Source organism: Penaeus chinensis, chromosome 2 (assembly GCF_019202785.1).
Source record: "Penaeus chinensis breed Huanghai No. 1 chromosome 2, ASM1920278v2, whole genome shotgun sequence".
NCBI classification, from domain to species: domain Eukaryota; kingdom Metazoa; phylum Arthropoda; class Malacostraca; order Decapoda; family Penaeidae; genus Penaeus; species Penaeus chinensis.
Window position 1 is genome coordinate 14,083,226 of NC_061820.1, and position 15,540 is coordinate 14,098,765.

Genomic DNA, 15,540 nt, shown 5'->3' on the forward strand with positions numbered 1-15,540 from the left:
AATGTACGATACCCGCACGGCTCCAGGTATGAATTTTCATGAAAGTCAATCCATATGGCCGCGGGCGAGCCATCAGGGCCGCTTAATTATTTCGAGCGCGGCGCCGGAGGAGGGCGGACGCGGCCCAACCTGAACCGGCGTCGGGCTGGTGGCGCTACGCTCTTTTCTTTTCTTCTTCTTCTTCTTCTTCTTCTTCTCTCTCTCTCTCTCTCTCTCTCTCTCTCTCTCTCTCTCTCTCTCTCTCTCTCTCTCTCTCTCTCTCTCTCTCTCTTTCGCTCTTTCTACCTTGGTCATGGTCTCTTTCTTATAGCTTGGCCATTTCTTTATTACTGCTATTTTTTTCTTTGTCCTTTCTTCGTATTTACCAATAAATGAAAGCAACCCACTTGGTCTGGTTCTTTACCGACTTGGAAAGACACTTAAGAATGTGGAATCGAAGTCATCAGTCTTAGTCCTATCAGCGTTGGGTTTTCTAATTGGTAATAGGAAATCATCATCAAAATACGAAATGAGGCAAACTACGCGATCACACACCAAGCCGAGTGTGACGAATATGTGTAGCTGGAGATAGGTATTAGAGAAGCAATTATCTCCCTAATTTCTATATTCAGTGCAGCGGACGGGATACCGGGTTAGATTATGGAGATGCTGGACCTGTAGCCGTGATTAATGTCCAGCAAGATGACAGGTGGACATTGATCATGTGAAAGACAAAACGGCGAGCGGTATGGTCGGTTGCTTCGTACGACTCTTTAGAATTTTCGCCTCAAGTGACATGGTTCCCGGTGGTGATAGGTGGTCTAAGAGTGGTTGCTGGAGCATCAACTTGTGTGATTCACTTGTTCGTTATTATGTTTTTTTTTTCTTTTTTTTTTCATTTTTCACATTGTTCTTATTAAAGGCTATGCTTTATTTTTCTGCTGTGTGCTTAAGGGGAAAGATCATATGTATACGTCGTCGGGTGTTTGTCAGAATGTTCAAGTTATTAGTATTTGTTTGGAAGTCTGTATTTTTCATTTTAATCTTTCTAGCAGAAGGAGCAGCTAGGTTAGGCAACTGTCTATATTCTTTTACCAGTAGCACTTTTCAATTTCACAAAGAAGAAAAAACTACCCAAGAGGAAAAGTAAAACAAAAGTCTTCTGAAAAAGCAAACAAACGGAAAACGAATCTGCAACGTAGAAAAAAGAACCACCGACTAAGCCCTTCATCACACCATGGAAACGCCTTCATCGCAGTCTGCCTGTGGATCTGTCTTTTTCTGCTTTGCTGCCGGATATTTTATTTGAAGGACGGCAGTAGAGAGAAAGAGATAGATTTCCTGGGACAGTAAACAACGAGGACTTGATGTGTGTGGATTTTTTTGAAAGGCCTGGACATTTTGAAGCAGCTGTACCTATACTTTTTGGAATATTCTTTTGATGCACATTTTTTTCTCTCTATTTTACCTTTTTTGTTTTTTGTTTTTTTTTTTGTTTTTTTCTTATTTTTTCCCAATTTGGATGAGATTGTGTACTCTTTTTTTTAAGGCCAAACGACATTGTTTTGGATTCATCACGTTCTTTCCTTGGTTGTTTATCGTAATGCAGTTGTTACTCTTGGCGGGATACTTTTCTGCTTGGTGCAAAACTGCGAAAACAGGGACGAATCTCTTTACCGTGAAGCAAAGATGTGCACCAAGCTTTTTCTTATTCCCCCCCTACCGTTTTCCCGCAATAAGTTCCTTGTGATTCAGAACAGACAAGCCAAAAGCCAGAAGAGTAAAGATAAATATGAGAAATGATAAGTGACATATTAGTAGGGAATAAATGTAAAGCAGAGCATTCAACATGCTAAAGCTTAAGAAAACTTAAGTTAACTTATGGAAAAACAAAAAATGAAGATATAAATGTTAAATACTAGGTATATGAATATAGGGTTCAAAGTTTTTTTTTTTTTATCCATTCATGTGTTGTATTGAATGCAAAATATAAAATCGTAATTTAAATCAAAACATGCTTAATGCCCATTATATGTTATATCAACAAATTAATCTAATGTAACCGTTAAAGGACAATACCTTAGGCGACCATAGGCCACGTGTCCCCTGGATGGCAAATTCCGAAGAAGATGAAGTGGAGCGGCCGAGTTGTCAGGCAGTATTGGAACGCGTTTGTCTCTGTGTCGAATACCAATACATGGTTCTGCATCCAAGGTTCATGACACGTTCAGATGGCAGCGTTGCGCTAAGAGGTGACCGCCAGTCGACAACGTGTCATTTGAGAATTTTTCGTTCGTGGTCATCGTGTTTGCAAGAGAATTTGTGTTCCTTTAAACGCTGTCACATTGTGGGTGTTTCTTCTCCTGCGTGTTGGTTATTTGTGATTCGTTGTGTACCGGTTGTGTGTTAACAGGAAACATTTGTTGCTTTGTATTTTGTGCTCTCTCTCTCTCTCTCTCTCTCTCTCTCTCTCTCTCTCTCTCTCTCTCTCTCTCTCTCTCTCTCTCTCTCTCTCTCTCTCTCTTTCTCTCTCTCTCTCTCTCTCTCTCTCTCTCTCTCTCTCCTCCCCACCTCTCTCTCTCTCTCTCCCCCCCCCCTCTCTCTCTCTCTCTCCCCCCCCCCCCCCCTCTCTCTCTCTCTCTCTCTCTCTCTCTCTCTCTCTCTCTCCTCTCCCTCTCCTCTCTCTCTCTCTCTCTCTCTTCTCTCCTCTCTCTCCTCTCTCTCTCTCTCTCTCTCTCTCTCCTCCTCTCTCTCCCCCTCTCTCTCTCTCTCTCTCTCTCTCTCTCTCTCTCTCTCTCTCTCTCTCTCTCTCTCTCTCTCCTCTCTCTCTCTCTCTCTCTCTCCTCTCTCTCTCTCTCTCTCTCTCTCTCTCTCTCTCCTTTCTCTCTCTCTCTCTCTCCTCTCTCTCTCTCTCTCTCTCTCTCTCTCTCTCTCTCTCTCTCTCTCTCTCTCTCTCTCTCTCTCTCTTTCTCTCTCTCCTTTCTCTCTCTCCTTTCTCTCTCTCTCTCTCTCTTCTCTCTCTCCCCCCCCCCCCCCCCCCTCTCTCTCTCTCTCTCTCTCTCTCTCTCTCTCTCTCTCTCTCTCTCTCTCTCTCTCTCTCTCTCTCTCTCTCTCTCTCTCGCTCTCTCTCTCTCTTCTTCGAGCTACATTTAGGAAAGAAACCAACCGTAATCAGGTTAGGCAGCGGGAATAAATTCGGACAGTCGATTAGTCTCGTCCATTGGAGCGACGTTGCGTTTGCACCCAGTGACGTCACACGATGAAGGGCGCCGTTTGCCAGGGTTCGCAACAGGTCATCACACCTTCGCCACTGCCTCGCCCCGCCAGCCCCTCCGACGGCGCGGCGGGGCCCACCTGGGCGGCCGCTCGCACTTCGGACGGGAACTTATGGCGGAATGAATAATTAATGAGGTAATTAGCATAGAGGCGAAATGAGCACGCCGGCCGGGGGATCGTGAGAGCAGGGAGTGGGGAGGGGAGGAGGGGGGGTGCCGACTGAGGAGCAGAGGAGGCGTGGTTACCTGCTGTGAAGAGGGGCGTGAGACGTCGTCGGGAGGAGGGAAAGTGGAGGGGGGTGGAGGTGGATGAATGGAGCGAGATTAGGGTTGCGGGGTGGATGTAGTGTGGAAGTAGTTGCTGTGGAAAAAAAAAAGAGGAGGAAGGACTTAAAATGAATTTGCTTTTGATATAGAACTGGAAAGAAAAGAGAGAAATAAGAAAAAAAAAACAACAACAACATCAACAACACTGGCCAATAAAAATAAAGTAAATGAAAAAGAAAGGAGAAAAATAAAGACTAGCCGTTGTGACCAAAGTCATCCAAGCATAACGTGTGGAGTCAGCGAAACTCAGACATAAATGCACTTTTAGCTTCAGTTTAGTATTGTACACTAACATTTATTTCGTGGAAAATAAGTTGTTTACCTCCTATTGATAACCAAAAGTTCACATAAAATACTCCGAGTTTAAACAATTGAAGTTTGTGTTTTTGTGAAGGGATGTTCATTGTTTTGTTCTTGGTGTTGTTACAGTGGTTATTATCATGATCGTTATTGGTAATACTGTTACCATTATTGTACAGTATTACTAGTACTATAATGGTGATTTTAATAGATTGATAATGATAAGGATGATGATAATAATATTATTAATGTTACTACTACTAATAATAATGATAATAATGGTACTAATAATAACAATAATTGTAATAATAATTATGATCATTATTATTACCATCAGTAGCAATTTAAATATTAATGTCATAATAGTTAATACCATCAGTTGACTACATAGTCGCAATTATGAATTATCCTTACACGAAGTCCGCAACGGAAAGCACCAATATATGTTTAACTAAAATAATTATAAACAATGATATAGAGAGAGAGGGAAGGAATTAACCTACATCGAAATCTCCAAGGAAAGCGAAAGCGGAGAGGAGCTGACCCATTTTCCTTGGACCGGGAAGTTTACTGTAACCGTTTTCTTTTCTTATTTCCATAATGTCACTATTATCTGCGTTGTTGTTCTCATTATGGTTTTTAATATTATCATTTCCCCTTTATATTACTATAACCATGACTGTTTGTTATCATCATCCATCTTTTTCCTTTTATTGTAATCTGCCATGTTGCCATTTATGTTTTCACTGTTATTTTTCTCCCTGTCATTTCATTACAAACATGATCGCGTTTTCATTATCACCATATGGCATTTTGCTTTAACTGTTTTCTGAAATGTTGGATCTTTTATGTTTACACCGTTATTCTTCCCTCCACCGCATTTCCCTTGCTATTTATGCGTCTATTTCATGATCGCATTTTATTTATCACCATCCAGCATTTTTCTTTCACTGTTGTCTGTAACGTTTTGATCTTTATGCTTCCATTACAAATCTTTTCGCTTGCAGTCAAATTAATTCCCCCGTATTTTACCGACAGCCGCGCCATCATGATGTACGTGATGAACAAATACGTCACGGAGGAAACACAGTACTTGTATCCAACCGACCCGGAGGAGAGAGCACGGGTGGACCGAATGCTCTTCTTCGACATGGGGACGCTGTACCACGCCATTAAGGAGTACTTCGTGAGTGCTGGTTTCTTTTTTCTTTTTTTCTATACTGCTCTCTCATTTTTTCTCTCTCTCTCTTTTCTATTCTTTCTTTTTTTTTTCTTCTTTTTCGATGCTTTCTTCTTTTATCTCCCTTTTTTCTTTGCCTTTCCTTTATTTTATTTTTTTCCGCATTCATTCAATTTTACTCTAGCTTTATAAATTTGTTATTTATCATTTATTATTTTTTTCTTATATAACATAATTTTCACCGTGGGTTAAATCAGTTTAATCCTTTGTGATTTCACGTTAAGTTGTTAAAAAAGTCTATTGAAATATTAAAAGCAATAGAACACAAAATTCCAATACGATATTACTGTAGAGGGACACATTGCATGGAATTCGTTGAATGTTTAATAAAGAATTAGTTTACCGAAAATAAATATTTACTGACTCGTTCACTACAGTTATAAACCTGTGTTTATATATTTGTGTGTGTGTGTGTGTGTGTGTGTGTGTGTGTGTGTGTGTGTGTGTGTGTGTGTGTGTGTGTGTGTGTGTGTGTACGTATGAATTCATGTCGAACAAACTGCAAGTAGAACAACGAAGGGAAGCACAGAAAAACACACCTGTATTTCTCTTCGTTGTTCTACTTGCAGTGTGTATGTATGTATGTGTGTGTGCGCGCGCATGTATATGCAAACATAATTATATATATAAAAATGGGTGTGCATATATGTCATTTTGAATACCTAGTTATTTAACAGTTAAAAGTCATTTTCAAAATATATAATTCTTATATTTCCATGTGTGTGTAATACATATACAGTGTATAAATAAATACACGGACAGATACGTAGATAAGCAAATTCATTCTAAAGTGTCATATTTCATCATAACTGCACGTGCTTGCTAGAGCAGTTTAATGAGGAAAAACCCTTTTCCAGGCCCCCAAAATGCACCAGGGATTACCTCCAGACCCCGACAAGGAGAACCTGCTTAAGACCAGCTTGGACTACCTGGACACCTTCCTAGAGACGGGCGGCGTCCCTTACCTGTGTGGCGAGAGGTATACCATCGCTGACATTTCCATCTTGGCGTCCATCACTGAACTGGACGCCATGGACTACTCCTACAAGTGCTATGGCGAAGTCCTCAGGTGGAGCCAGAGGATGAAGGTGAGTTATGCGCATAGACACGTAAACACACATGTACACACACACACACACACACACACACACACACACACACACACACACACACACACACACACACACACACACACACACACACACATAAGGACACACACACACGCACACATAAGGACACACACACACGCACACATAAGGACACACACAGAAGGACACACACACGCACACATAAGGACACACACACGCACACATAAGGACACACACACACACACACACACGCACACACACACCCACACCCACACACCCACACACCCACACACCCACCCACACACACACGCACACACACACACACACACACACACACACACACACACACACACACACACACACACACACACACACACATACAAATATGAATACAAATAATGACGAGAGTTTTTATACATGTAAACTATGTAATGAATTTATACGTACATACTTTTGTCTTGCTTGAGTGTGTATGTGCGTGTGTGCCTTCCAAGACAACACATATCATGTATGCCCCTATGTTTGTCCAGGAGAACTTCCCGTTCTACAAGGAGTGCTGCGAGGAAGGAGTGGAGATGACGAGAGCAAGAGTCAAGCAACTGGAACAAGACCTCAAGAAGCAGCTCGAGAAGGAACGCAAACAGTCCATCACGAAAAAGTAGACTGCCTCACGCCACACGACCAGGATGGATCTGGCAGCGCTGGGAAGACACGCAGTTGTTACATGAATGACTCGACTGTATTTCATAGTGTGAGCGGAACATGTAGAAGGAACTTGTTCATTGGTGTGTATTTTCAATGCATAAGAACCAATATGTATAAACATATTATATATACATATATATATATATATATATATATATATATATATATATGTATATAACATACCCCACTAAAAGGAAGATAATGATCATATAGCTTATGACATTCAGCACAAGATGATATCCATGGAGTTTGAAATTGGATTAATTACAATTTGCGACATAGTCTAATCCTATTTTTTTTAACAATAGAAATTTTTAACAAAATTTCAGAATGAAACCTCCATGGCACGCTGATAGTATATTAGGTGAAATTAGAAGGATTTATCACAGAATTGTTAATTGGATATTAGCAGTATTTGAAGTATGATTGCCTCTTTGATTATGTTGTTAGTCTTGCGACTTGAAACCTAATTTTCCCTATGCTTATTGTTTGCTTTTAGGTAAATTTGTAGATCATATATTCTCATTATTATGTATTAGATGTTGTGACGTAAAAACAAATGTTTCCAGAAAAAAGACAGTCACGTTGGAAGAATATCACAAAATCTACCGTTTATTTTGGTTTATACAGAGCATTGGTTGACTTCAAGATTTCCTAACCCATTTAAGTTAAACATTAGCTTAATTTCCCCTGGTGATCGTTGCGTTCTCTGCGACTCTTACCGACACCGGAGTTCATGTTATCAGTGATGAAATTTCAGTCCACCATAGAAGAGATGCTACTAGGAAAATTAGGAAATGAGGTTGTATATGTGAGCAGTATTCTAGTTTCGTAGAGAGTTAGAATACGTCTCACTAAGTAACGCAGTTGCACTTTCAACCAAAGGCGACGCGTTATATGTCTCAGTATTACTGCTGTGTTGTTTGTTATATATTCTAAGGCATGACTGATCGTATCTGATTTTTGGTACGTAAAAGTCTGATGTTGTGGTCAAATTTCGTAGGGAAATGAATTTTGTTTCTTGAGCGTCATTCACTCCACTATTCTGTCACAAAAATATAGCTTATAAGGGAATTTAAATATGCAGATTTGCTTGTTTTATATAAAAAGTTGCAATGACGTGAATGCTCTGTTACTAATGCCTTGCCCTTCCAATACTTATGTTTACCCGGGGAATTTTGCCCTTCATCGATTCCTGGTCTGAAATGAACCACGTACTTTATATCTGGAATTATTCACATACAATAGTTGTTTTCATTAACCCTTTCCTTATTAGAGAATTTGATTTCAATAAAAAATATTGAAATTCGTGTATGCTAAAATTTTCTCTGGGTATTTCCCTTCTCTCTTGCACTTGTGCCTCTTATACAATTAAAGTGAAATTATGTTTAAAAAGGTTTAGTTAACTTTGGACTGGCGCGTCATGTCTGCCTTTTCACTCTGGGTTTAGACAAATGCTTGATATTGTAGGTTCTACTGTCCATCAGACCCTCAACCCCAAGACCACAGTGTATAGTCATTACTTCATAAATGCTATAAGAATGGTCTTCCAGCTGGTGATGTTCGGAAGGACGTGGCAAATTATTTTGATTAGACACAAGTTCCGAATATCAGAAGAAGAGAGAAAAAAATACTGTAGACAACTTGCTGACAGGAAAACAGTTTTTGAGGTGTTACAGATTTTGTTTCATATGGGTGGGTGGATGTACAGATGAATTTATTCTAGAAACATTTTGATGCTTTTAATGTAAAGAGTGTGAAATAAAGTTGTATTACCAAAATTATATATATTTGATATATTTCCCTTTTGTTTTTTCAGACAATATGTTGAGAAAGTAACAAGCCAAGATTGAGTTTCCATATCAAACCACAGTTACGTTCTTTAGGAAAGTTCAACGTTTATTTGTGTAATTAAATTTTTGTTATAATTAACATATTGGAAAAAGAAAGCGACTTGTCAGAAACACTCTTTGAGATTGAAATTTATCTTGGATATATTTTTCAAGAAGTTGAATCTTATAACGTAATCGAGCCTATTTGCATACCCAGTTCTCTTGTTCATCACAGACATTCCATATTTAATATACTTCTTATGGTTCAAGATCATCCTTTAATTGTTTTAGTGAAAATTTCATCTTCGGCGTGACACAGCACGATGAAAGTAAGAAAAAAACACACAACCAAACACACAAAAAAAAAACAGACGAATTTTTATGGCTTTATTTTTCAAGCCCGTTATCTTTTATGACACTCTTTAGGAGGGAAGTATACAATTTCTCCCTCTAATAGACATTGAAGGTATTATTCAGAATCATGTTTATATTTTGATATTGCGATAACACATACACGTGAGAGAGGGCGACAACACTGCAAGTTGGTGCAGTCTCTGTCATTCTCCCTCTGACCGCAATCAGCCCTGGCGTAAATAATTTTACTGTTGATGGCTGTACTTATCATTGGTGTGATTGTCATGATTGTTGTCATCTTCCCATCCTGCACGCACATATAGGCAATAGGAAAGTCACACTACTTCATTACTGTTTTCAGAAATTCTCAAATTTATGACAATACTCATCCCACTAGAAATATTAAGATTTGAAAAAAAGTTTATCCCCCCCCCCCTCCCCCCCGTACATGAGAGAAGAAAAATAAAACTTTGCTCTGTGAATTCTACAAACACTTCCTGGAATTCCTGGACACGGGTACAGTAGTTTTATTGTAGTAGTATATGATGCATTTGATGTGACTAAATAGTACAGTTAAATTGAGGTTGTAAAGAAAATGAATTGTAAATAACCAGACTGAAAACTATGTTCTACATATATTTTCTTGACCTTATTATTGACCTCTTCTTTGATTTATTTTATTTTGCCCCCTTTTTTTTCTATTATTATTTTAAGTTCTGAATCAGACCTGCATTGATTTTCTTTGATAATGATCTCCTTTGATATTATTTTATACTGACCTCTGCTTCGATTCTTTTTACGTACTTCTGCTTTAGTCTTCTTTGATTCTGATACTTACCTCTGATTTGATTTTCTCCTCTGCAGAATCCTTAGTCTCATACTGATTGACTGTTCACCAAGGAATTGAAAAGTCCACGAGTAGAGAGGTTATGGAATTCATAGAATATAAGATTCACTGACCTCTCTGAGGATTCTGAAAGCTTCATTGTGAAAAAGGGGCCACGTGGGTTTTGTAGATGGATAATGTGTGTATCTATAGCCTTTAGGTCATGAATGATTCCTATATCTATAGTCTCTTGCTGACGAATGATCCTCCCATCTATAGTCTAATGAATTATGGTTATGGTCATTTGCTGATGGATAATGCCTTGCCTGTTCCTATTGTCTTTTGCCGATGAATAATGTCTAATATCTATAGTCTATTTTATTCTAGCTATGTGGATGGTAAAGCCAAAGCCGTATAAGCAGAGAAAATGAGAAAGAACTTGCAAAATAACGAATGCTTTTTTTTCCTTCTTGTTCAGCTGATTAATGAGAAGTGCCTATATGCGCTGGTTTGAATATTAAGCCGAAGAACTTCATTTCATAAGTCTGCAAAGGTGGATAACACTCATCTCCAACTTCATGTATCATGAGGTGAAACGTAGTATCATGCAACTTCACTTAATAGAGTTGTCCCACAGATATGATTTTAGTGATAGAGAGTTTTTACTTCGTTTCCTTTATACCTTTTCAGTCTGAAGTCAACTATTACTTTACAAGTGCAGTTAGTGAGTAAAATTGGCTATTATTGGTAGAGACAGTCAGAGCATGGGCATTGAGCTTTATCTGAAGATTCTGTTGAGAAGATCCAGCAGATACCGTTGCTTCAGAATAGATTTAGTTGATCACAGGTGATATTATAAACCATGCGTGAGACTGTTCACATGCATGGGTGTAACGTATCTTTGTGCACATACAAATCCACGCTCACTCTCTAGTCCACAATATCATAGCAGTAGTAGCTCTAAGTGTAAAAGTACTGTATATAGCTACTGATTATCAGTGCATTTATAATGCTTTACACCATTCCAGACGGACTGTGGTTTGCAAATGATACATCAAGATTTTAATCTTCATCTTTGAAGTTCTAATTCTAGAATATTCAGAACAAGGTGAACGCAAATTACGTGAATATAAAAAATGATGATCTAAACCACATATTTTCAGATATAAAGTTTTCTAAGTCTCCCCTCCATTTATCCAGTATAAAACTGAAGCCTTTTCGATTCCTTTCATCAGATCGCCTCTTTCACTTCATTTAGTAACAAACAACACTGAACTATATTATTTAAATACACGTGTAAATCTCTTTTATTCTTTGGCGAAGTCTCTACCGATGTCTTCTGTGTTTACTTGTCGCCAGGGTCGCGTGTCATCAATTGTCCTAAGGGGCAGCTGTCTCCTGTCCCTCTCCACTCTAATCTCTCCACTAAATATGTCTCCTTAATCTCCCTTCACTGGGATGTCTCTCTCCTTCCTAGCCATGTGGCCTCAAATCCACCGTTGTGGCTTTAGCGTGTCACGGTAGGAATATGAAATACTCGAAGGAAAGGCTCGGAACTAAATTTTATTTCTAATTTCATACACGACGAACATTACCAGGGGAACCATTTTTAAAAATCTTGATTGTTTTGTTTATTGCATTAATTAAAAAAAAATAAAAAATCTAATGACACTAGGATGGCAATGCATGAATCGTCAACATTTAAATGCAATATATTTTAATGGTTATCATCCATTAAATTCATATCGATAACTCTGGCTTTAAATGCTAGAAGATACGTTCCAAATACGCTTTGTTTTTTACAATAAAAAACAAAAAGGAACCACGTGCAGAAAATGAAATACAGTATTTTTCACAATTGTGCTTCTTGTCATTGCCAAATTTCCTCTAGGTGATCACGTATTGTTTCACTTTGATGAACCGCCTCGCTTTACACTTAAACCACTTTCCCTTGTCCACCTTCATGTTCTCTAACCAGACGGCTCTCCCGTTGATCTTGAATTTGATTTCCCTTGTCCTCAGCTTCATGCAGAGGGACTCGATGGCAGCGCTCAGCTCCGCCTGGCTGCCTTGTGCCTGGCGAAAAATTCAACATCAATATGTTTCAGTTGCATCAATTTACTGCAACCTTTAATGTCACTACTACAACTACAACTACCACTGGAACTGTTATCACTAATAATACTATTAAAGCTAATATTACAACTTTACCCCTGCTATTACTTTTATTACTATTAATGGCAATTATCATTATTTGATTTGTTATACATTGTCATAATAATAATGATAATAGTAATAATGTTGAAAATGATTAGGATAATGATATCATTATCATTGCCATTATTATTATCATTATTGTGATTATCAATATCAGTATTATAATTATAATAATGATAATAAATATCATTATTACTAGTACTAGTATTATTATATTACCATTAAAAGTATTATTACTATTATCATCATTATCATTTCTACTACTATCAATATATTTTTGTTGTTGTTCATATCCTTATCTACCTATTTTCCATTAATGTACTGTAACTGTGTGTCTATATATCATGTGCCTGTGTTTATGTGCGTGTGCGTCCATATGTGTGTGTGTGTGTGTGTGTGTGTGTGTGTGTGTGTGTGTGTGTGTGTGTGTGTGTGTGTGTGTGTGTGTGTGTGTGTGTGTGTGTAAAATAAAAGCTATTTACTAAGGAAAAAATTATCTTACATCCACAGAGAAAATCAGCTTCCTGCCGGTTTTCAGTTCAGGGTTATGCCAGTACACGTCTCCTATGGTCGAGATCTCAGCCATGACCTTATTTTCGAACTGTTATTAGAAAAGAAGATTTGGTTAGTTATTTCTCCTGGAATGATACCTGATAATAACAAATATGTACGTATATACATATATAAATATTAATATTTATATGTATATATGTATACATATAGTTATATTATCTTCTTTTCTTTTGTCTCTTTTTTTTCCCCAGACTTTTCTCTCTTAACTTCCCATTGCGTATTCACTACTTCACTCATCTTCCTGGACTATACTGAATATATAACTTTCTTTTTTTCTTTTGCTCACGAAATATTTTCTCCTGACATCTTTATTTGTCGAAGACTTACCGTGGTTTTATCATTCTTCACTCCCTTACTCCTGATGCCTTTGACGCCCATCATAATTGCTGTTGTCGTGGCGTCCTCGGGCATTTCGAAATCTAAGACCGGTATGACTGTAAGATATAAAAAGGGAGTTGTTTATACCACATTCACATTTCCTTCGGACCCCCCCCCCCCCCCCGTTATTTCACTACTTTACAGACTCTTGGCAAGAAGTTAGGGAGAGAAAGAGGAAGACAAGAGAGACCACACGAACACAGAAAGAGAAAAGAAAATTGAAGGAGACAGAATTTAGAAAGAGAATAAAGAAAACACAATGAAGAATCGAAAAATGGCAACCACGTACTATCTGTTAAACCAACAACGGTAATGCCAGCTGGTGTAATCTGGCTCCTGACGGAAAGACGGAAATTCTTGAGCGCTGTGCCCACTCGAAGACCGTCAATCGAGAAACTGACCAAGTCCTCATCTTGGAAAGTGAACCTGAGAAGAAAACGTTTGTTTACGGTACAGCGCCTGGATAATCTTTTGTCAAAGAACCTCCTTCTGTTTACTATTACTCTAGATGCATTTACTCAGATTTATGGTGGCTCATCCCGGAACCTTTCAAGAGTAGCTAGAAAACACAATGACACAAAAAGGAATAGTCATCAAAAGTTCTAATTCCCGGGAGTAATCTGTTTACTATAAATGGGTAACAATCAAATACCCATTTCCACTCGTATTCAAATACAGTTAAACTCGAGCTAGTGCAACACTTAACAAAATAGAATACTCGTTCAGCTTACGTTGTATTGCCGCTCAGGTTTGACTTTTTCCTCGCCATCACTTCACCATTAATACTTTGACCCTGAAGATGTACAGAAATCGATTAATTTTCCTGTTTGTTGAGGACGGAAAATATATGGCATTTCCATTCACAACTTAAGGAAAATATCTGCTATTAACATTAAAAATTAAAGGAAAATGCCAAAAAAAATTACATTTACACGTCTATTCTTCTTAAACTTACTATAAGCATTGAATTGTCCATAATATCCCCAGTATCAGCGTCAATAAGGACAATGTTAAGACTGAAATCTTGGTTGAGTACGATATATTCTGGAGCCTCAATCATCATATTAATTGTCTTTGGTTCAACCCTGTAAAGAGAATTGATTAGATACTAACGTGATATGCAAAATTATGAGAAATACATGCACACGCACAAACAAATACTTATACATGTACGCGCATGCACACGCATACTGTAATAGGCTGTGTGAGTATATATATATCGTTTCTTCCTACGCCCGATTAGCATTCAAGTGGACTTAAACATCTTGACATTCATTTCTGTGACTGTTTCATTACTCATACAATATATGAATTTTCCTTACAACAAACAGCAAAAACAAGTGACTCACACAAAGGACTGATCAAGGGATACAGAAAGCTCTGGCGCCGAGTCCGGACTCGTAACCATGAAGGATAGGTTGTAACCCTGGCCCGGGAGGCTGACGCCGAGGTTCTTGAAGGTCGCGGCCCCATCCTCGTAGGGTACTGTTGTGTTGCCCAAGAGGGTTGCCCTCGAGTCCCCGCCGGAGAGGAAGGCCGTCATCATCCAGGGGTCGCTCTCTCGGCCCAGCTCAGTCATGGGATTGCCCTGAGGAAGAGAGTCGAGCGAATGATTGGACTGGCTCTGCGTCCCCGTTTTGTAATCACACCTGTGTTGGATATATTGAATAATGAGTCAAGATAATGCCAATGATTCACGCAACGGAAGAGAAGAGAATTTCGTACTTCATCTGAAAGGACGACGACAACGGGTTGGTCAGCAAACGGAGTAAGTGCTTTAACTGTGATCGGAACTGCTTGCTCTATAGAAGAGGCACTAGGCTGTTCGTAGGCGGTGCCCTCAATGCTCTGGTTCAGTGCCAACAGGTCTTCCTGCTGTTGCAAGTTGCTGTACAGAGTTCCGTTTTCTGTGATTTGCTGACCGAATTCTGGCGTTGCATAGCCGGTTGGCACCTCGGGCTCATCTAACGGTGGGGTGACCTGCAAGGCAGTATCTTTTTTTTTAGTTCATTAAACCAGATTTCACTACTGCCTGTATTCTCTCTGTTTTTCATGTGCGTGTCTACAAATATCTATGTGGAAACGGAAATCAGAAAATTTACCAGCAGTGTATTTATGGTGAAGTTGCAAACCTCACACACACCGGACTGGAAAGTGTTCACAACTTCTACCATGATCTCCTCCAAATCTGCATGGGTCAGAATTTCTGCCTCAGTTCCACTGATGGTGCTCGTGCTGTTGGACGCGTCGGTCGGCGGACTTGCGATCTCAAACTAGAAAAGATGACATGGATACATTTTAGGTGCCTGTTCTCTGTCTACCAATCTGTCTCTGTCTCTCTCTCTCTCTGTCAATCTCTCTGCATTCATTCATTTTGCTGAACAATATTAGATATTTAGTTGCGCACATTTGTGAAAATGAAATTCATATATATCAATACTATACA

At 38.8% G+C, this 15,540-nt stretch overlaps 2 protein-coding genes across 3 annotated transcripts in view; one reads left to right on the forward strand and one right to left on the reverse strand.

The window, feature by feature from the left end:
- Positions 1–8,698, forward strand: part of LOC125035473 (glutathione S-transferase 1-like) — a 66,362-nt gene extending 57,664 nt beyond the window's left edge. For both annotated transcript variants that reach the window (XM_047627928.1, XM_047627919.1), the window contains exons 4-6: positions 4,920–5,067; positions 5,979–6,209; positions 6,740–8,698. In XM_047627928.1, the coding sequence (XP_047483884.1) occupies positions 4,920–5,067; positions 5,979–6,209; positions 6,740–6,871 (511 nt within the window). In that variant the 3' untranslated portion in view covers positions 6,872–8,698. The remainder of the gene's footprint in view (positions 1–4,919; positions 5,068–5,978; positions 6,210–6,739) is intronic.
- Positions 1–15,540, reverse strand: part of LOC125034198 (fibrocystin-L-like) — a gene marked incomplete in the record, with an annotated part of 1,068,345 nt that overhangs the window by 1,010,156 nt on the left and 42,649 nt on the right. Inside the window, 8 exon segments of the mRNA XM_047625897.1 lie at positions 12,646–12,744; positions 13,044–13,150; positions 13,384–13,520; positions 13,826–13,887; positions 14,050–14,179; positions 14,444–14,682; positions 14,820–15,074; positions 15,197–15,367. Of these exon segments, the coding sequence (XP_047481853.1) occupies positions 12,646–12,744; positions 13,044–13,150; positions 13,384–13,520; positions 13,826–13,887; positions 14,050–14,179; positions 14,444–14,682; positions 14,820–15,074; positions 15,197–15,367 (1,200 nt within the window).